Genomic DNA, 22,853 nt, shown 5'->3' on the forward strand with positions numbered 1-22,853 from the left:
GCGTGGTCTCTTTGACTGACGGACGGATGGGGATTTGGCGCTACTTAAATAAAACTGATTGTTCAGTTTTCAGATTTTTTAAAAAGTTTTTACTGTAGTAAAATGAGTTTTTGTGACTGTTAGTCCCAACATCATGAGCTGCTTTACAGCCTCCTCCATTTTCATTTGGGGCGTGAAGAGAGCAGCCGCTAATTGATGGCATCACCTTCAGCACATACAGCTGCTGCGGTACAATAACAGAGAGCTCGAATCAGGCTCCTCTGCAGCTACACCACCCGCTCTACAGCTGCTGCAACTACAACCAGCAGCAGCTTGAGTCTGTGACATCAAACCCTGCCACTACAGCATCTCCACCAGCCGCTGTAACTGACTCCAGCTTCTCCTCCAACCACACTCATGGAGCTCTAATGTTGCTGCTCGCATCTGCACGGTTGGAAATATCGAAGCGGGGCGTCCTGTCCTGAACCGACCAATCAGAACGTGTCAGCAGCTGCTGGTGGGTAAAATGAGCTTCGCTGAGAGAAAACTGAAGGTCGTTTTACTTCAGCTCTGACTCGTCCAATCATCAAGTCCATCGCAGTAACGTCTTTATGATCAGTGTGAATATTATAGATTCAGGACGACTCATGTGTGCATATATTTATATATCATTTTTATATAATGTCTTCACAACATAAACCACAGATTAAAACACATCAGAGATCTTCTTTCATCAGGTGCACTTCCTCGCTCGTACATACTTTAATAGTCACGATATCTGCACAGGCATATATTCATATTAACCAAAAATAGTTGTGTACAACAGATCTCAGGGAAACAGTTCAAGTATAGCTGGATCTTTGTGTTCATGGCTATGTACAGTTTCTTTACAGAACATCAGCTGCATAAGGTTTGTCTGAGACGTCGCCGGGTCACGCCCCGCCTCCTCCATCTCTGTAGTGGGTGGAGTCATCATTCCGGGCGCTCCACAGTTTGGAAGTTCAGGATGAATCAGTTCGTACTGGAAGAGTTTCTGTTTCCTGCAGAGTGGAAGCGGAGGCCGCCGCAGTCAGAGATCGCCGCAGTCAGAGATCGCCGGCCGCTGAAAATCGAAGGAGCTGATCCCAAAGTCCTTAAAATCATTAAAAGCAGCTGGATGCGTCCAGACGTTTGAAAGAGCTACTTTTAGTGTGCATCTGTCTCCAGCTGGAAAAACTTTCAAATTAAAAGCGTCTGAACTCATCATGAACGTTAACGAAGCTAAAATCAGACAGAATGATGACATCAACAGGAAGTGGAAGTGAAGCTGAACGAACAGGTTTGTCCTGTGTGAGCTCGTCAGTTAGCGTACTGTCGTCGTCCACGTCCTTCACGCTTCTTTCTTTTGTCTTTCAAACTTCCTGCTGGCGACGCTCCAGTAAAGTCAAAGAACTGGGCTGGCTAGGCTAAGCTAACGGTTTGGGCTTACACAGGTTAAAATAGTGTGGTTTAAAAATGGCAGCCTGCTCCTTTAAAACATCAACCAGCTGTTTTAAAGCAGACTTTTATTTTGGCGGGGAGACGCATGTCTTGAAAAGTTCTGCTGATGACATCATCATCCTGCCAGTCCGATGCGGTCTGGATGACGCTGCAATGTTAAGGGCTGGAGAGCGTGGCGATGCGGCGACATCGCAGTGATGTCATCAAACGTCGATGCGGAAGGACAGCAGCTTCTCAGAGTGCATGTTGTTGAGCGTCCGCAGATCTGGCAACTTCAGCAGCAGTTTGGTGAAGCGTGGCGAGTCCACGTCGAGGTGCTCGCTCTCTGGGGTGACGGGCGACTTGTTGACCAACGAGCGAAGAGCGCGGATCAGATTCTCCTGCAGCTGCTCCACCGACGCCACGTCTTCGATGCCGGAGCGGTCTGAAACCACACGGAGAGGGCAGGTCAGCGAGCAACGGGCAACCACTACATCTGCAGCAACTGCAACAACTGTTACGTCTACAATTACTGCAACTGAACCAAACCCGGTAACTACCCCACCCACTACATCTGCAGCAACAGCTGCAACTAAACAGTTTAAAAACAAACTCTACATGTGCAACTTCGACACACAACAACCAAAAATGATTAAATAAGCAACTAAACACAAGACATCAACTACGGCAACAACATCTACATACGCCGCTGCTACCTAAATCACTGCAACCACGACGCTTCGCTTACAGCGACAGCTTGAACAAACGGTACCTTTTGCAACTACACCAAACATGGCACAACCTGCAACTCAACAAGTTGGTGCAACTACAGCAGCAACAGCAACATCCCCAAAAGTTGATTCTTTCATCTGGAACTTCCAGATGAAAGAATCAACTTTTAGCGATTTCCTTACCTGGATGATTGAACGTGCATCGAAAACAACAACAACAGCTAAACCACACAAACTCGGGCTACACCTGCACTCGCCGTAGTTATGTGCTACAAACAGGAAGTTGATTTTCTATACTTCCTTCTTAAACACTCAACACGTTGCTTAAATAACTGTGATACGTTTCAGCTCATCTACGGCGGCGGCGATCTTTGCTCACCTGCTGACACGAGCACCACGGCGGTGAAGAGTCCGAGCTCCTCGCTGTCCAGCTCCAGCGCCGCCAGCTTGTGGCTGAAGTCAAACATGGCTCCCAGCAGGTCCCTCATGCCCATCGCCCGCAGCTCCTGCAGGTTGTAGGTGGCGCCGGAGACGAACGTCACCGTCTGCTCCTTCATGTTAAACAGCGATGCAAAACGCACCATCAGCACCTGAGACAGGAAACAAGGACGGGCAATCAGTGAAAGCGCGATGATGTCACCGACACATTTAGGTTTCATCCAATCTCAGCCTGACACAAGTTTGAGCAACCAACGAGGAGGCGTGTAACTACAGCAACATTACATCTGCAACTCCTGCTAATAGATCAACATCCTCTGCCTAGAAAACTCGCCACATCCAAACTCCTGCAACTAAACACAGCAACTTCAGCCAAACACCGCCTATTACAACTGCAGCAACACGTTAACTCCTGCAGCTAAGCCAAATCCTGCAACAACAGCAACTATAGCAACCACTACGTTTACAGCAACACTTGCAACTGAACAACAAGCAACTAGCCTAAGGAGCTGGGAAAGAAAGCTTTCATGACGTGGATGACTGCAAATCTACACAGAAAACAAGCAACTGCAACACAAACTACATCTGCAGCAACAAGTAAACATCATGCTGTAGCTCCAGGACTGCATCTGCAACATTTTCTGTACCTACAGTCAATGCAGCATGTTCTGGCTCCTTAAGAGTCGCCCTCATGTTATGTAGTGTTATATAACTTCATGCAATCTTTATTTGTTTCTGGCACACTGTTCATTTTATTTTGACATCCTACCAGAAGTGCTATTTCTCATTACTTCCTGTCTAGCGGGAGAAGGACAGTTTGCTACCCCTATGGCACATTCATGTATTTCAACAAAGCCAAGCGAAGCATCCAGTCAAATAAATCTGGCAGAAAGGAACAGCGCTGTGGTTTTTCTACATGGGAAGATGGTTGTCCATCTAGTTAAGTGCGAGGGCAGAATACAGCAAAGACTGCGTCTCACAATGAAACATAATGCTGCAACTAAACACGGCAACTCACTAACTTAACCAAATGCTGCAACAAGCAACTACTGCGACCGCTACGTCTCCATGAACAAATGCAACTAAACAGCAACCTGAGCTTCAGATCTTTGACCTCGGGAACGTTAGTGGGAGTTTTTAAACTCGCACTCTTGTGGACTCGAGAGTGAACTCAATGGTTTTTTTCAAAGGTCAGAGGTCATTTCCCTAAAATGTGCTCTGATTGGATGACAGTGCTGTAACTGGCTGAGTGAGAAGACATGGTAAATATCTAGAGGGTGGGTGCAGCGCCCCCAGTTTGCCTAGTGGTCAGGTCGGGTACAGCATCTAAGGAATCTCAATCACCCAATAGACTATGTGCACGTTAGCATATGCTACTTCCGGTGCGGAAACTCCTGTGGGGAGCTTTGTTTCCGGTGTCCTATTCGCGCCTGGTTTACGGTCCAAAACAAGCAAATGAATGAATCAAGCGGCGATTTACATTTCTATAGATGTCTCGGGCATTTACCCAATATATCTGGAAATGATGTTCATCGACTTGTCGATATTTTTTCCCCGCACCTCAGAGCAAAAGAGAAAAGGGATTCAAATGTTATATTTCTCAGCTGTCCCTCGTTTATCGCGGGTGTTATGTTCTAAAAATAACCGGCGTTAGGTGAAATCAAGGAGCCAATTTATTTTTTGACGGTGCAAAACGTTTGGTGGACATCGTGGACATACAGCGCTGCACTTCAGAGTCACACTGCTAGCATTGATGCAGCGATTCTGTACTGTACAGGAGAGACGGCACGGAGGAGATCGTCTGCAGCGATCAGGACGCAGGACACAATGTGATGTAAAAAAAAAAAACGTGCAAACTTGCACTAAAAAAATCTGTGAAACAGCGAGGTGAAAGGTGAACCGCGTTATAGCGAGGGACCGCTGTAATTTTGAAGGTAAGTCACAACATACCCTTCGTACATACTAATGTATAGAAACCCTTACCAGCAATCATTTTTTGTGTGGCTTTTTTCACGGTTTGTTAACATGCTGTGTAGGTGCATACTTGACTAGCTGATCTCGACATAACGGGAAACATCTGGTTTGACTATTCTTCACCTGTAGTTTGAATGCTGAACATTTGCCTGTTTAAATCATGAGACCAGTCACTATACAGAGATGTGCTTCTGCATGTGGACGATGTGTCTTCTGCTGCAGTGATGCAGTTCTGCTTGTGTTGAGTGATGTAAACAACTGATCGATCGAAACGCTTTAAACGTCAAAATTGATCATTAGATTTTTTATGACACAACAGCGGTGAGTGTTCCCACCTTCTGCTCTTTGTAACTTAACGCCATCTTTCCGTTTTAGAGTTTTGGACATGGTTTTGGAGGATATCTTCGCAGTAGCGATTGACCGCAAAGTAAAGCTACCGGAAATGCACAACCCCACATCCGGTCTCAAACCAGGAAGTTAGCATTGTCTCGTGCACAGGGTCAATCAGCACAAACCTCGCCCACTAAACCGAGTGACATCACAGGTTCACCTCAAAGGTGCCGGCCTTCAGCAGGGCCACCTGGTCGTTCTGGGACAGACCGCTGAATCCTGGGATATGTTTGGCGAACTCTACCACCTCCCTGACGGCGGGCGTGAAGGACAGCGAGAAGTCCTCCCATATCTGCTGCGGGGTCTTCGAGGGGTCGGCGTGAGGCTGCATGTTCATTGGACAAGCCTGCGGAGACAGGACAGCACCGTCAGCCAATCAGGTGACAGCTTGTAAACCCTCCCCCAGTGGATGAGCTCTTACCAGCACGATCCCCGTCTGCTTCTTCACTGGACAGCGCTGCTCCTGGGTCACATGACCAGCGGGACCGCTCTGCTGGCTTTGCCTCCCGTTGCTACGGTGAAGATGTGTGCGGCTGTTTTCCGCTAGGTAGCACTCTGTGGCCAGGTTGTTATTGTGGTGGTAGATGGTGTTGAGGCCGTTGGCATGGTAACCGTTTGGGCAGCGGTTGGGCTGCCAGAGCTCCGCCTCCCCATTGTGGTGGACGTGGTTATTGGCCAGCTTGTCGTGAGCGTATAGGAACGTCTCGCGGTGAGCGCGAGCAATAGCGCTGATGGTGGAGTCCATCCCGGGGCTGGGGGGTGGGGAGCAGGAGGGGGAGGAGCTCTGATGGGCGGGAAGAGGCGGTGGGGAGGAAGAGGAAGCCGAAGCAGGCGGGGAGGGTGAGGAGGGGGCTGGAGGCAGGGCTGAGGGCTGAGGCCGGGGGGCGATGGTCACCCCCGGGCACGGCGAGGAGGAAGAGGATGAGGAAGAGGAGGACGACGACAGGCTGGCGAGCTGGAAGTCGCTCTGCAGCTGGTCGTTCACCATGTTGTTCATGGCGCTCTGCATCTCGGCCAACATCCTCTGCTTCTCGCGCTTCGGGATCCGCCCGAAACGCACCGCTGTGGACAGAAGAGGAAGAGGAGGAGTTAGGCCGGATTCAGAGTGTGCGGGCGTGCAGGTGGGCGTGCAGGTGAGGCGGGCGCTCACCGTCGCGGCTCATGCCCACAGACAGACACTTCTTGAAGCGGCACTGCTGGCAGCGGTTCCTGTTGATCCTCACGATGGTGCAGCTCTCGTTCTTCACACACTTCTTGTACTGGATGTTCTGCTGGATGCTGCGGCGGAAGAAGCCCTGCAAGACCAGACACGCCCACACCGTCACCTTCAGCATCATCATCATCATCATCATCACCACCAAGCCCCAAAACTGCCAAAATCCGCCGACTGTATATCCGGTCTTTAAGTCTGACGTCATTAGCCGCTTCAGGTCCCAAAGCCAAACGAACACTGCAGCATCACTGAGAGTTAAAAACTGTCTAAACTCTTTCATCTGTAATAAAATCATCAGCGTTGCTGCTTTACCAGGTGTAACAATGAAGTTCAACATCCATGAAAACAGAATTTATTGATCACTGACTGTTTTTAGGGGCTTGTTCAGATTAAACAGAACAAGATACAAAAGATTAAAACATGTTAAAAACACAACAGCCTTCATAAATGCAGAGTAGTTTGGACTGAAGCTTCATCACATCATCACTTAAAGACTGTGTGTGTGTGATGTGTGTGAATAAAGAAATAACGCATTTGAAAATAAACAGGAAGTAAATAACTCTGAAATATTACAAAAACAAAAAATAAGAATAACAGTTTTAGATTTTAATTAACACAAATACTATCATTGAGTCGGCAGCTCCATGGTGTGTGTGTGAGATCTCACCTTGCAGCCTTCGCAGGCGTGCACGCCGTAATGGAAACCCGAGGCGACATCGCCGCAGACCTTACAGAGCAGCACCATGCCGTTCAGCTCTGAAACACAGTCACACACAGGAAGTGACATCAGAGGTTCCGTTCAGCTCAACACACAAACATGCAAACGAACTGCGTACTTACTGGTCAGACTGGCCACAGACTTGCTGGGCGACGTCCTCAGAGAGCCGCCGTCGTCGCGGCCTCGAGGCGAGCCTCCCGCCGACGAGGAGGCCGAGGAGGACCCGTCGTCTCCGGCTGACCCTGAGCTGGAGCCGGAGCTGAGGAACGGCAGGGTGAGGGAGGAGGAGGAGGTGAAGAAGGACTGGGAGTTGGAGTTCTCACTGTACATGGAGACCGGACTGGTCCGAGTGGGAGAGCCTCCGGAGGAGCCCACGTAGGAGATCACGCCTCCTGCAGGAGAGCAAGGGGAGGTCAGAGGTTATTGACAGCGGTGAGGGGGAAGCGTTCCACCTCTACTCCTCGAACGCTCTGAGCGACTCGGTTTTACTGCTTGTACACATCACAGCCTCCTCCTACAAAATAAAAGCCTGTAAGTGCTTATTTCTGCTCTTTGTTCTGCTCGTTGTGCAGCGCAGCGTGACTTTGTACCGCCGCTCAGCAGAGGCGGGATTTAGACTCAGACCTTCTCAGGTTTCATCAAAGCACCAGTGAAAGCTGCCGTGAATGTTGGTCTGCCACCAGTCTGCCGCCGAGCGGGCTCAAAATGAAGTGATCGGCCGCCACATGTGCACAGTGTCTGAGAGCGACTGTTTGCAGACCTGTTGCCTCCCATCAGCATCCTGTAAATCACGTGAAGCTCTGAGCAACGATTTCATCAGCAGCACATGCAGACTGTGACCGCTGAACACGATCGGCGCAGCGGCAGGTTTGATCTCTGTGGGAGGCTGCAGTCCTGTTTTTACCGCCGTGGCTCCGTGTTCGATGGCGTTGGACGTTATGTCAGGACCACGCTGCAGAGACGGGCCCTCTGTTTTGTAGTGTTCCCAAAATATTTGAATTTATCGGATTAAGTATCAGCTTCTGGTGTCCCTGTATGATACAATATCACTAACTACCTGACCCTACTGAGGTTGGGACAAACACCTTTCACCTCGTGACACGCAGCGACCTTCACAGAGCATTAGTGTTGACTAATGATGTGTCTGTTAGTCAACACACGGCGAGGAGTCAGACGCACTAACAGGAGGAAACCCCTGATTCTTTGTGTGTTATGAGAGGATGATGTTTGTCTGCACATGTCAGAGCTGCACGTGACACACACACACACACACACACACACACGACCAGTGCGAGCTGTGATCACCTTCATGTTCTGCTGCTCAGACTCAGGCTGAATGTGTGCTTTGTGAGTCTGTGCTCACACACTCACACAGCAAGGCCCGCTGCCAGCTCACAAACTGGGTCACCAAGACAGGAACAAGGAGAGCAGCCGCCATCACCTTCACGCTACACGGGGAACCACAGCGAGCTCACAGACCAGCACAGACACACAGACAGAGGACTCAGCGTGGAAATGCAGACACAAACGAGTGCTGATGAAGGTCACGTGACGTGTTTATAAAGCTGCACATGGCCTCTGAGCGTCTGACCACAGAAATATCCGAGCTGTGCTCATGTCTGTGCTGAACCTGCTGCCTCCCTCCTCCTCCCCTCCTCCCCCTCACGCAGCCTCGGCGGGAGGCTCGTGTGTACTCCGTGGTCACGCCCCTGAGACACGTGCCTGCTCCACTCAGACGGCTCTGCAACGGGACTGGAGCGCCAGAGGCCCGCCCACACCCACGCCTACCCTCCCTCTGCACACACTCTCACGTTCCCGCCATTCATCTCTCTCTCTCACACACACACACACACACACACACACACACACACACACACACACACACACACAGATCTGCAGCGTTTTCTGCTGCAGTAAAATAAGATTCTTCAGCTTAAACGTGACCTCCTCCTCACTTCCTGTTATATATCTGCTGTTGCTATGGCGATGTTCATACTCAACAATCTAGAGTTTCTCGTAACGAGCTGAGTGTGAGCCAAGACTGCAGACTGCAGACCTCTATGACATCACAGAGAGTAAACTTGCTGATCCCAGAGGATGAATGAGAGCCTGCGGAGTCAGCCCAGAGTCAGATACAGAAGGATTATTATGAACTGTGAGTCATGCAAAGCTGCTCACAGTCCAAGAATAAGAAGAGAAAGCGAAGAGGAGGAGCTTGTTTTTGGACTGATTCTTCTACTCCCAGAGCACACACACACACGCACACTGACACACACACACACACACGCACACACACGCACACTGACACACACACACACACTGACACACACACGCACACACACGCCGTTGGATGTGTCAGAGAACATTTTGGGGCTGGCGTCTTGCCCCAGCCTGGAGGAGCCAGGGATTGAACCACCAACCTTCTAATTGGCAGATGAGTTGCTTCGTCTCGTGAGCGACAGCCACTCAGAAATAATTAAAGCTGAAACCGCAGAAGAATAATAACCTTCATGTGACTTCATCAGTCACATCCTCAGAGGAGCAGTAACCAGCGTGCCCTGCAGGAAGCTCCACAAAGTGCATTCTGGGTAATCTGCGAAGGCTCCTATCAGACTGTGGGATAAGAAAGCTTCATTTCACCTCCACCTGACAACAGCATCATGCTCCAGCTGGGAATCATTTTCTAATAAAGTTTCCCGTTAGCGCTGACGCTCGCGGTGGTGACGTGGCACGTCTCTGCTGCTCACGAGGTCTCAGGACAGATCACATGATCTTCAGGCCCTCGTGAAGGTTTTAAACGATCCGTGCTTGGAATAAGACGCTGTGCTTCCTTCAGGCACTGTGCTGACCTCCAGAGGAGAGGATCCAGCTGCTGACACATGTTCACCCTCTTTGACTGAGCGTAAACGCGTTTCATCAGGGTCTCTGCTCACCGTGGGAATTTCAAAGTGGCTAACGGCTAACGACTCGAGGTCGAACGCTGACGTGTCCTCAGAGTCTCTCTGACAGTGCTGCAGTGATGTTTTACTAAACGTTCTCTAAGAACCCTCTTTATCACCTTTTAAGTACGTGTTTAAGCGTCACGCCGCCATGTTTTTTAAAGTTGGTCTGAGGTTTGTGGGCTTACTGCAGGGAAACGTGTTAGCTGAACTCTGAGCTGACAGGAAGTTCACACGAGCCAAACGCTCTTTGAACGTCAGTGCGGCGAATGTCTGTTATCATTGAGCTCAGCACCAGCAGCTGAGGCTCATGGGTAGTGTAGTGTCAGTAAGTGTCCACTGTGATGAGCTTTAAACCACAAACACGGTGATCTGTGAGAGCGAGCAGAGCGGCGCTCTATCCTGGGGATACAGCAGGAATCCTGGATCAGGAATATCAGACTTCGAGCAGACATGGAGACGCTTCCATAAATCACATACATCATTCATTCACATCTCACTCATTCACACCTCCCCTCCTTGACCTCACTCTCCTCTGATTGGCTCCTTTTGTCCCAGAAATGTAAATAAATCACCTGCACAGGTACATCGTCTCACCTGTCGTGTTCGTCACTGTGTTCAGGTTTTATGTCGAGTTTTATTTGTCGGTTTACACTTTATTACATCATGTGATAAATATATCATCGTTATTTACATCAGTAAGCCTGCAGTCTGAAAAAACTCCTGAGGGATTATTTTAACACAGATTCATGTTTTTGTGTTCTTACGTCTCCCAGCAGCTCCACGTCACCGCGGTCAGCTGCAGGTGTCTGTGGCGAGGTGTGTGACGTGTCTCTGTGTACGGCTCAACATCCTTAGTGGCATTTGAATAAAACTCCTGCCTGAAACAAGCTGAGTGCAGTCTGTGCTGCTGCAGATAAAAGCCACACACAGAACCCAGCGCTCAGCTGTGTTTGTGTTGTTCTTGTCTGCGCCAGCAGGGGGAGACAAAAACACCCAAACTGCAGCTTTAACAGGTGAGGACAGGTGAGAGCCGGACTGTAACTACTATCATCGATGAACCATCAGTGTGTGCTAAAGATCCTCATCCCGGTCATCGATCAGAATCAGCCATGATCAATAATCTGATCACATACAAATACAAACTATAAAAGTGCAGAAGAAGAGCGCAAAGGCTCCTGACATCAGTGAAAATGAGAAAACGTCAAACCACGTGACTGTGCGCAAATCTTTAAATGTGATCGTGTTTGGAGCACACAGGGGGAGGAGCCGGGGGAGGAGCAGCGGAATTATACAATGAGCTCAGGCTCAGTGGCAGCCAATCAGAGCCCGCGGAGCTCCGTGAAAACATAGCGCACATGGCTCGGTTTGCCGGTCCATGTGAACCGGCAACGGGCGCTCTGCTGGCGCGAGCGAGCGAGCACGTACACGCACATTACTGCGGGTCCACCTGACACCTGTCCACCCTCCGACATGACCGCTGTCACCCTGACCCACTTACCCGAACACACGGGCGCAGTCACGTACACGGTCCCCGTGACCACCGCCGGACATGTGCCAAGCGGGACCCGCTGTTCCAGAAACCCGGCCACGGACACCTTCTCACGGGGACCGCAGTGAGGGCAATGCGGGGTCCATTACTTGGTCTGGACCGGAACCCGATGCTCCCGCCCCCCTCGCTGAGAGAACCTGTACCGCGGACACAAACACCGGAACAGAGGTTCGCGCGCCACACAGCCGCAGGTGCTCAAAGCTTCGACCTGTGGTCCGATACTAACGATACCAACAGTTTACTCATCGACCAGTAACCTGCTCGTCTCAGCCTTCACCCCGCGCTGCTGCCGAACTCCATGTAAAATTTGACAACTTTTAAAACTCGACCCCTGAAGCAGCAGCAGAGACCCTCACACTGTTAAAAGTCAAAATAAATGCGCCGCACGCGCACAGCGTCGCTCTTATCAGCTCTAATGTAAGCGCGAGGTGCAGAGTAGGGGACGTATTTACCTGGGTTGTTGTTGTTGTTGTTCGTGTCCATGGCAGCGGTGGTCACTGTGACATCCGAGAAAAAGTCACGCACGCGACCCTCGTTTAAAAGTCCCAGAAAGCTACCGCTGCGCACGCATCCCAGGCTCGGAGACGTGGGAGAAGAAACCACCACAGAAGAAGAAGCGGGGTCTTATTCTGTGAATTCAAACTACTGCTCCTGCTGCACGCGGAACCAAGCGATCCGTCCTGCTGCACGCGCGCCTCTGTCTGCCTGCCTGTGTGTTTTGAAACAAGGCGCGCGCGCAGCAGGACGCTGATGATGATGAATGTGCGGGGGCCGCCGTGCCCGCACGCGGCAGAAAACGGGACCATGTGACCGCGGGGAGAGCCTCGTGCCCCAGTGACACACTTTCCCGCCCCTTCTCTGCGCTGCAGCCGCTCGTTTAAACCTCCGAGCACGTGGAGCCGGCTGCTCCTCGCACAGGGGCATTCTGGGATTCGTAGGCGGAGATTTTTTTTGTAGTTTTTAAAACATAATTTTAATGCTTTGACCAATCATTTAACGTTATTTATTACTACTTATATTTATGATTACTTATTCTACTTATGAGCCAAAAATGGACTCCACATCCTCCGGACTAACGACATCAGAGCTCAGGTCAAAGCCTGCAGCTCTCATGGGGGGCATCGCAGCTGACAGCTGGCACATCTGGAAAGGCTCCATCACTGCTCAAAGGTATAAACAGGTGTTAGAGGAACATCTGCTCTGACACCTGCTCCGTGCTGACGTGTGTCTCTGGGAGGCCTTCGTGTTTGAGCAGGACAAAATCGCAGACTGCATCTGTCCCAGCCGCACGGCCGCTGAACCGGCCCGCCTGCAGTCCAGACCTCTGACCAGCAGACAACATCTGGAGCATCATGTAAGCAACAACAGGACGAAGCAGAGCCAGGACTGCTGAACAGCTGGAATCCTCCATCAGACCATCGCAGACTGATGTTCGAGAGGAAACAAGGAGCTGTCCAGGAGGTTTTGTGAACTGCAGCCTGGCGTTTCTTCTACAGATGTTTACTCAGCAATAAGAAAATAGCGACACTCCACTCACACCCTCACTGTTAATGCGTTCATGGTGCAGATGTAAAGTCGCAAAGCATTGTTCAGCATCCAGTTAGCGCTGCAGAAGAGGAGCAAACAGCAGGGAAGTTCAACAGCAACTTTTCTAACAGCTCAACAAACATCAGCAAACACACAAAGTGCTTATGTGACGTTTGACACTAACCATGTGTGCTGTAGTTCAGAGGGAGAGAAACACGGGGTGTGACACTCAGAGATGGAGAAAGATGCAAAGAAGAGGAAAGTAAGGGACATTTTATTTAACTTCATAAATGATGTGTTACTGAACTAAGATCAGAGCATACAGACTTTGTGTTCTTCAAACGCTGCATGAAAACAGCTGCTCAGCGGTCTGGTTGTTTAGTGCGGGCTAAGCTGGTTGGCTGTGGCTCACAGTGATGAGTCAGACTGGGGCCCAGCAGCTGTAACCTCTGGGTGATGTCTGCTGGCTCTTTACAGGTTTACAGTCACAGCTCCAGCATTTATGGTCAAGGACAAAGTAGGTAGGTCCTCTCTTTACCACACTGAATATTACCCAGCATCCTTTGCTGTTACTGGAGTCAGTGCAGGGTGACATTTGAGACAGCAGGTGGTGCAGTTGTTTCATTTAGCAGGATTTAAGTGGGACGTTGAGAAAATAAGACACACGACCACAACACGGGAAAAGACCCAGGTAAACCGACTCAACGGACCGCTGCTGTACAGGAGACACTAGTACTAGTTTGGTCTACAGCAATCAGAACGCACAACACAATGTACTGTAAAAAATAAAAAATTAAAAAATAAAAAAAAATCAGCGAAACAGTCCGCAAAAGGTGAAACGCGTTACAGTGAGGGACACTGTACAATAATTTCCAGTAGCACTGCTGATATATGAAATGGTGAGTTTTGAGGATGTCTTCAAACACGTGCATTGTACTAGAAAAAGGTGTTTGAAGGATTAAAAATGTAAAAAGTAATGACTAGTTTATATTTATCAAAAAACCTTTATGCAGAAAAAGTAGCAAAGAAACAAAAACATAACACATGGACACTTTTGCCACGAACAAGCTGAAGGGATGGTGATTTTTTTTAATAAACCCAGAGTGTTAAAAAAAAACACTTAGAACCAAATTTATCAGCAGCATGAATAGTAAAAAAAACACAATTTCGTTTTATCTGTCAAAGTCGATTTAACAAAATCGTACCAGACTGTTATACAGTTATTTAACTATTAAACACTTTTTTCCTCTTGCTGATGAATGAACTGAACTGTACAATGTGAAAAGCAACATTTAAGTCAACAAAGAGACTGCAGAGGTGCTGAAAAGAAGGGCATATTTATAAGTTTAACTATGAGGTATATTTAATACCAACATACCTTTGAAAGGCAAAGCATTTTTAATGTGTCCATTTATTTGCTGCTCAATCTTTGCCCTGACAGCAGGGCTGAGAGTGGGGCACAGAGGGCAGCGAAACAGCCAACACGTGGTGCACTCCTGCGATTCTGGCTTGGAGGCAGAACTCCAAATGTGATATGTGCATCTAAAACAGAGAGAAACAGATAAACACCATATACACCTTTAAGTTCAGGTTTTAGCAGAAATAACACGTTACAGTTAGCATGTAAGAGATTTGGGGAGAAAATTCTTTACAAAAACATAATTTACAAGACACTTAATTGTGACATACGTATCTATTGACATATAACAGACAATTGAACAAAGGCTAACTCAAATCTGGGCAATAAAAAAGCAGAACAGAATGGAATAGAGAATATTAGTATTTATAAATGTATAAATCTCTTTGTGACAAACTTTACAATGTTGATGCAGGTGGAATGAGAGACATGAATAAAGCACAATATGCAGTAAATGGAACGATGTGCATTGATGTCAGATAGTGAAAAGCAGTGAAGTGAATTTGTTCAATAACAAGCAAAAATCAAATACATTTGAAACTGACCACTAAATGCTAGTCAGAGGTGTTAAAAGTGCACACATTCCTTACTTAAGTTTAGATACCTCGGGGGTCTGACTGTTGCTGTAACGCCAACAAAGTGCCAACATCAGTGTAAGCAAAGTAGATGATTCCTAGAATTATATAATTATTAACAGCAAATTTATACATGGAAGACTCTGTACCAACCTTCACGATCGATTTGCAAGGTTAATGATCCATGCAGGAACGAGACAAAAAAAAAAAAATCCATGCGGGAACGTATTTCCGCCTACTGTGGAGGTCATGTGTTTCGGGTTACTGTGGAGGTCCCAATATGGCACTCCCCAGTGGCTGCAGCCAGACGCTCACTACCCGATCCGTACCAGAAACCCGATCAGTACCCCACATGCGCGAAAGTTGTCTACTTCCGGTCGAAGCATTTTATGATAGTTACAGGTCAGAGTATCTGTTAAGATGTTAAGAATAACAAGTATCACTTAAAATGTTTCCGATAATGAAACATTTAATATAATGTAGACAAAAACAAAAAAATAAAAAGATAGTGACAGATCAGGACTCCCGATCCTTACTGCGCATGTGCAGGGGTTTTCTTCTTCTTCTGTTAGTTTAATGGCAGTTTACTCCCCAGTGTACGAGGATACTGCCACCTGCTGACTGAGCGAATGAACCGTATAGGGCTTTGGAGTTGACGTCACGCCGCAATGCATTGTGGGAGCGCGGCGCCATTTTCGGGGTCTACGAATCAAAACAAACACACTGTGTTGGAACGACGACGACAAGAAACATGCTTAAAAGCAGCTCAAAAGAAAACGGACGGTATAGAGACTGAATTAGCGTCATTACAAACGTGTGTTAAAGTTGATTTAGTGATAGTCGAGTGTGTTTATGCTTGTCTGTGTGGAGAGGATTGTTGGAAAAGTGATGATAATGTCCGCTATCACTGTCAGTTGCCAGGCGGGCGGCCGGGCGGAAGTGCACGCAGACGGCGCCGAGATCGTAAACAAAGGCGAGGTAGGCGCGGAGGGCTACGGGCTAAGCTAAAGCTAACACCACACCGGCTGCCTCTACCCAGTATTTTTCTCGCCAATGTCCGTTCTCTGGCAAACAAAATGGATGAGATACGGCTCTCCATCACTAACAACAGACGGATTATGGACTCAAATGTCATGTTTTTCACCGAAACATGGCTGAACAACAGCTGCCCGGACAATGCTATCGAATTAGCAGGACGCCACACACACCGAGCCGACAGGCTAGCAGATGACTCCGGCAAGACCAGAGGTGGAGGTTTGTGCATTTATATTAACAATGCTTGGTGCATGAACTCCACTACTACTGAGAGTCACTGCTCACCTAATGCGGAGTTTTTAATGGTCAAATGCAGACCTTATTATCTCCCCAGAGAACTCACCTCTATCATACTCACTGCCGTGTATATACCCCCCGACGCTAATGCTAGGTTGGCCATGAAAGAACTTTCTGCAGCCATTAACAAACACCAGAATAAACACCCCGAGGCTGCTTTTATTGTTGCTGGCGACTTCAACCACACCAACTTAAAGACAGTCCTCCCCAGATTCCACCAACACGTCTCCTGCCACACCAGAGGAGACAAGACTTTAGACCATGTGTATTCCAACCTGGCTGGAGCCTACAAAGCCACCCCCCTCTCCCACATTGGACAATCGGACCATCTCTCCCTGTTCCTCACACCTAGGTATTCACCACTCATCCAACGTGTGAAACCTGCTGTGAGGACAATTAAAGTGTGGCCAGAGGGGACAGACGCAGTGCTCCAGGACAGATTTAAAAACACAGACTGGAATATGTTCACCCACACAGACCTGGACCAGTACGCCTCATCTGTACTGGATTACATCTCCGAAACCACAGACAGTGTCACCACCCAGAAACGGATCACCATGTACCCCAACCAGAAGCCTTGGATGAACCGGGATGTTCGTCTCCTCCTGAAGGCCCGCAACACTGCCTTTAGGTCAGGAGATGCACACGCCTACAGTACAGCCAGGGCTAATCTAAAGAAGGGCATCAAAAAAGCCAAACACCATTACAAAAAGAAGGTAGAAGAACACTTCTCCAACTCCAACCCCCGACGCATGTGGCAAGGACTCCAGACCATTACAGACTACAGGACCACCAAACCCTCCCCCGCATCCTCTGATGTCTCCTTCCTCAACGAGCTCAACAACTTTTATGCTCGTTTTGAGCGAGGGAACCCCACAACCACAACCAAAGCAGACATGACGCCAGACCACCAACCTCTGACTCTCTCCCCCACCGATGTAGGAGCGGTGCTGAGCAGGATCAATGTCCACAAGGCTGCAGGCCCTGATGGCATCCCCGGGCGTGTTCTCAGAGCGTGTTCTGGGGAGCTTGCAGGAGTGCTCACAGACATATTCAATCTGTCCTTGGCCCACGCTGTGGTACCGGCCTGCTTCAAATCCACCTCCATCGTCCCGATACCCAAAAACTCCAACCCATCTTGCCTCAATGATTACCGCCCAGTAGCACTCACCCCCATCATCACTAAGTGCTTAGAGCAGCTAGTCCTAGCACACTTCAAATCCTGTCTCCCCCCCACCCTGGACCCCCCCCAATTCGCATACCGCCAGAACAGGAGCACAGAGGATGCAGTCTCCATCGCACTGCACTCTGTCCTCTCACACCTGGACAACAACAACACCTACGCCAGAATGCTGTTTATAGACTTCAGTTCAGCATTCAATACAATACACCCCTCACAACTCATCAGGAAACTGACAGACCTGGGCATCAGTTCCCTCATCTGCAAATGGTTACTGGACTTCCTGACCAACCGCCCCCAACATGTCCGGCTGGATAACCGCTGTTCATCTACAATCACGATGAACACCGGTGTACCACAAGGCTGTGTGATGAGCCCTTTCCTCTACTCCCTCTTCACCCACGACTGCAGACCTGCTGATGGTTCCAACACCATCATTAAGTTTGCAGATGACACCACGGTGATCATCAGTGACAACGATGAGGCCGCCTACAGGGAGGAGGTGGATCGTCTGGCTGAGTGGTGCGACACAAACAACCTGCTGCTTAACACCGAGAAGACCAAGGAGCTCATCGTGGACTACAGGAGGAATGCTGACCCACATCCACCCATCCACATTAAGGGGACGGCTGTGGAGCGTGTGAGCAGCTTCAAGTTCCTGGGAGTCCACATCTCCGAGGATCTCACCTGGACGACCAACTGCTCCAAGCTGGTCAAGAAGGCTCACCAGCGCCTCTTCTTCTTGAGGACTCTGAGGAAGAACCACCTGTCCTCAGACATCCTGGTGAACTTCTATCGCTGCACCATCGAGAGCATCCTGACCAACTGTATAACAGTCTGGTACGGGAACTGCTCTGCCTCGGACCGGAAGGCGTTGCAGAGGGTCGTGAAAACTGCCCAGCGCATCGCCGGAGCACCACTTCCTGCCATAAAAGACATCTACAGGAAGCGCTGTCTGAAAAGGGCTGGGAAAATCATCAAAGACCCCAGTCACCCATCACATGGACTCTTCACCCTCCTGCCCTCTGGGAGGCGCCACAGGAGCCTCCGGACTAAGACCACCAGGTACCGGAACAGCTTCTTCCCCACAGCTGTCAGACTCCTGAACTCTGCCTCCTGACATCTGACCCACGTTAACACATGGACTGAACATACACACACCCACAACCACCTACACACACACACACACACACACAATGGACAACTGTACCCTCAAACACACAATAATAACATGGACTGAACCACCACTCACAACCACTAGCACTTTATATAGCCTCTGTAGAAACTATCTACACCCTCACTTATCTTAACTGCACTACTGTATAGCTCTGTGTAAATAATCATTCTGTACATTCGATAATCTTTAATCCTACAACTGTTTACAACTTGCATAGTTCCCATTTCTGTATAGCTGTATATCTCAAATTCTGTAAAGTTATTTATTTCATATTCTGTATAGTTTTTCATATTTATATCCTGTTCATAGCCTGTACATAGCTTGTACTCACTACAGCCTGTACATACTTATAGTTATAGAATATTCACAACATACTTCATACCGTGTACATTATAACATACCATAATAGACCCATTTCTGTAATATACTCACATATCTATATTATTGCTAATATATATTGTAATATATCTATATCACTAAAGCACTTCTGGATGGATGCAAACTGCATTTCGTTGCCCTGTACCTGTGCATGTGCAATGGCAATAAAGTTGAATTCTATTCTATTCTATTCTAAACACTTAATCTGGCTGCTGAATCTTCACGTGACATATTATAAAGTCTGTATTATTAACTCTGTCATTAGGCACCATTCTTCTTATTTTATAGCGCCGTTGTTCAATCGGGGAACGCTCTCTGTTGAGGAGAAAAGCAAAAATTTGTTGCGGATACGGATTATCCATTGTTTAAATGTCCCGGTAGTCGAAAAGGAGGCAGAGCTGCTGAGAAATGCTAGGAGTTAACTGGGCGCTAACCGTATCATTCAAATATATTGAATGTTGCAATGTTGGCAAAGAGAGGAAGTGACGTAAGATTTGCGCATGCGGGGTACCGATCGGGTTTCCGGTACGGATCGGGTAGTGACAGCTCTTGTACAAAATGGGGGGGGCGTGCCAAGATGGCGGAGTGAGTAGACGCTCTCTACCGAGTTCTGCACAGAAAGTTCGTGAACAACGGTAAAACCTCAACTTTATGCTGCTAACACTAACAATTCACTAAATAAGAGAAGATACAGCAATCATAGGGCAAGAAGCAGCAGAATGCCGAATCAGAAAGGAGCGAAAAGGGGACTGGAAAGTTCCAAGTCTAAGATAGCGCCTGAGAATGCTAACGAGGAGAGTGCTACGTCCAGCAACGTGCTAATGGATAGCTTCCATGACTACGCAGCTACTACGGTGGCACTCACGTTAGCCGAAGAAGGAATGGATGAGTTCCCACCTCTCCCTGTTACACCTCTCAAATCGCCAGCTCCGAAGAAGGTGATGTACGAACGCAGCAACTCTGACCCAGTTGATGTAAATGAGATAATTTCTCGTCTGTCTGCACTAATAAACACCAGGTCTGATAACATTGAGAGCATGGTGAGAGAGAACTCGAACATGGTGAAAGAGAATACGCTCCAGATTGAGGGTCTCAAAAAGACGATTGATTTTGTGTGCGCGGAAATGAAAGATATGAAGGGGAAAGTTTGCGACTTGGAAAAAAAAAGTAACTAAAGAGGAAGGTCGAGTGGACAACTGCCAACAGAGAATATCTGAGTTGGAAAGATATTCCAGGAGGTGGAATCTCAGACTACATGGAGTCAAGGAGGATGAGAAAGAAGACGTAAGGGGAAAGGTGACTGTGATATGCCAGTCTGTTCTGCCAGAACAAAATCATAGGCTGCCTGACGTCATCGACACCGTACACCGACTCGGAGCCAAGCGACAAGGTAGCACCAGACCTAGAGGCATCATCGTGCAATTCACCTCCCGAATCTACAGAGATGCTGTATGGAAAGCAGCCAAAACATCCTCCTACCTGCAGGACAATCATTTGAGGTTCGCTGAAGATCTGTCCAGGGAGGACAGAGGACGTCGTGACAAACTGTGGCCGATGATAGACAAAGCCCGTAAGGAGGGTAAGCCGGCTTATTTCGTGGGAGGCCGAGGATTCATCAGTGGATCAGAAGTTTTCCCTCCTTCATAGAGACGCTTATTCAGTCTCCGAAATGACATTTCTGTGAGCTTGTTTACATGGTGAACTTGATATTTTCACCCTCAGGTTAAAATTTTATTTTGTGTTGAAGAGTGTGTTTATCTATAAAAAGCTATATTTAAACCATAGTAGATCGTTAAATACTGTATTTTTATAAGCTTAGTCACTCAGGGTTTTTACTGTTCTACTACCTAAATTGTGCAGCACCCGAGGACTTCTACAGCTATTCTTAGCTGTAGAAGTTTAGAACTTACTTTTTCTCTTTCTTTTTTCTAATAACTTTGTCTTTTTCATTTGTTTCTCTTAATACCAGGGGTTTAAGACAAACATGTAAACGCAAAGCTTTGTTTTTATTTGCCAAACAATTTAAAACAGATTTTTGCTTTTTCCAAGAGAGTCATTCCACACCTGCTGATACAAATTTTTGGGAATCACAATGGGGTAATGAAGTCTGATTGTCCCATGGCTCTGAGCGTTCTGCTGGAGTTGCCACGCTTAAAAATTCTTTTTCTGGGGATGTATTACACTCTGACTGTGACACCTTAGGACACTACCTCTGCTCACTAATCAGACACAATACCAGTACTTTCATTGCAGTAAATATATATGGTTACAATAATAAAACTGAAAATGATAAATTACTTGACTCCTTAGAAGAAAAAATAAATTTTTGGCTCTCCAAATACCCAAATTCAGTCCTCTTAATTGGTGGAGACTTTAACATTGCTTTAGATAATATGGTTGATAGGTGGCCTCCAGGGCAGCAGTCTTCATACAGTGCAAACTTAAAAAATTTCATGGGAAAATTTAATCTTGTGGATATTTGGAGAGAAAAATTTCCAGATGATAGACTCTTTACTTGGAGCAATAAGACAGGATCCAGGCAATCACGTATTGACTTTTGGCTTGTTTCTGACTGTACTGATAAAGATAATATTACCGTTAATATACTTGCCACCCCCCTCACTGATCATAGAGCAATTCACATTAACGTCCAAATGTTTACACTGGATAATATACCTCATAAATTCTCTTATTGGAAGTTAAATAATTCTTTACTAAAAGATAAAATGGTTAACATGCAGATTAATAAATTAATTGTTTATTATTGGAATAAAGCTAACAGAGAGAAGTCCTTTTGTACCAATTGGGAACTTTTTAAATTTGAAGCATGCAAATTCTTGAGAAGATACGGGAGTCAAATTACTAAATTAAGGAAAGCTGAAGAACAGGAAGTGAAAAGCAAAATTGCCTCTTATTACCAGAAGTCCCCAGAAGAAATCTCAGAGGAAGATAAATTAAGTTTACTAGAACTTCAAAATAAATTGGACTGTTTATATCGATGCAAGGCTGAGGGTGCTTTTGTAAGATCCAGGGAGAGATGGCTGGAGAACAAAATTCTGCTTACTTTTTCAGGCTTGAAAAATACAGATCAAAAACAAACTCTATTCATCAACTAAATATTAATGGCATTGTCTTTGACAATCCTACAGAAATTTCACATTTCTGTGCCGAATTCTATACCAAACTGTACAACTCAAAATATAATGAGGCTGTCTCAACAGGATTTCTCAATAATATTAAAAACCTAAAAACTATTGTTGTGGAAGATAGAAGTTATTGTGACAGCCCTCTGACTGTGGAGGAAGTTTGTAATTCCATTTCTGCACTTAAGGCCAATAAATCTCCCGGCACAGATGGTTTGACTGCAGAGTTTTATAAATCATTTTCTAATCTCCTGGCTCCGTTTTTACTGCAGGTTTTTACAGAAAGTATAGAGAATAACATCGTCCCTCCTTCTCTTACTCAAGGTCTCATAACACTTATTCCAAAACCAAACAAAGACTTACTTTTTATTGATAATTGGAGACCCATCTCCCTGCTCAATAATGACTATAAGGTTATGGCTTTAATACTTGCTAACAGAATTAAAGAGGTCTTGGAAACAATTATTGATGAGACACAATCAGGCTTTATGAGAAATAGACACATTTCTAAGAACATGAGACTGGTTTTGGATTTACTTGATTACTCTGATCTGATACCTGACAATAGCTTCATTCTCTTCCTGGATTTTTATAAGGCTTTTGATACAATTGAACATCAATTTATTTTCCACTCTTTGGAAAAATTTGGCTTTGGCAAGTTTTTCTGTAAAGCTGTCAAAACCTTATACACAAATGGCAATAGTTCTATTAAAATGATTAACGGCTCCACCC

At 47.1% G+C, this 22,853-nt stretch overlaps 1 protein-coding gene across 1 annotated transcript; it reads right to left on the minus strand.

Annotated features, from left to right (window-relative positions):
• Positions 1–624: 624 nt before the first annotated feature.
• nr1d1 (nuclear receptor subfamily 1, group d, member 1) lies at positions 625–12,227 on the minus strand. The gene is made up of 8 exons (XM_040031748.1): positions 11,845–12,227; positions 7,024–7,293; positions 6,851–6,939; positions 6,121–6,265; positions 5,392–6,032; positions 5,131–5,316; positions 2,548–2,758; positions 625–1,882 (listed from the first exon to the last, which is right to left on the minus strand). The coding sequence occupies exons 1-8, from the start codon at positions 11,873–11,875 to the stop codon at positions 1,662–1,664; spliced, it is 1,794 nt and encodes a 597-aa protein (XP_039887682.1). The 5' UTR covers positions 11,876–12,227; the 3' UTR covers positions 625–1,661.
• Between the last annotated feature and the right edge of the window lie 10,626 nt (positions 12,228–22,853).

This window comes from Simochromis diagramma, unplaced genomic scaffold (genome assembly GCF_900408965.1).
Source record: "Simochromis diagramma unplaced genomic scaffold, fSimDia1.1 OVJJ01000228.1, whole genome shotgun sequence".
NCBI lineage: Eukaryota > Metazoa > Chordata > Actinopteri > Cichliformes > Cichlidae > Simochromis > Simochromis diagramma.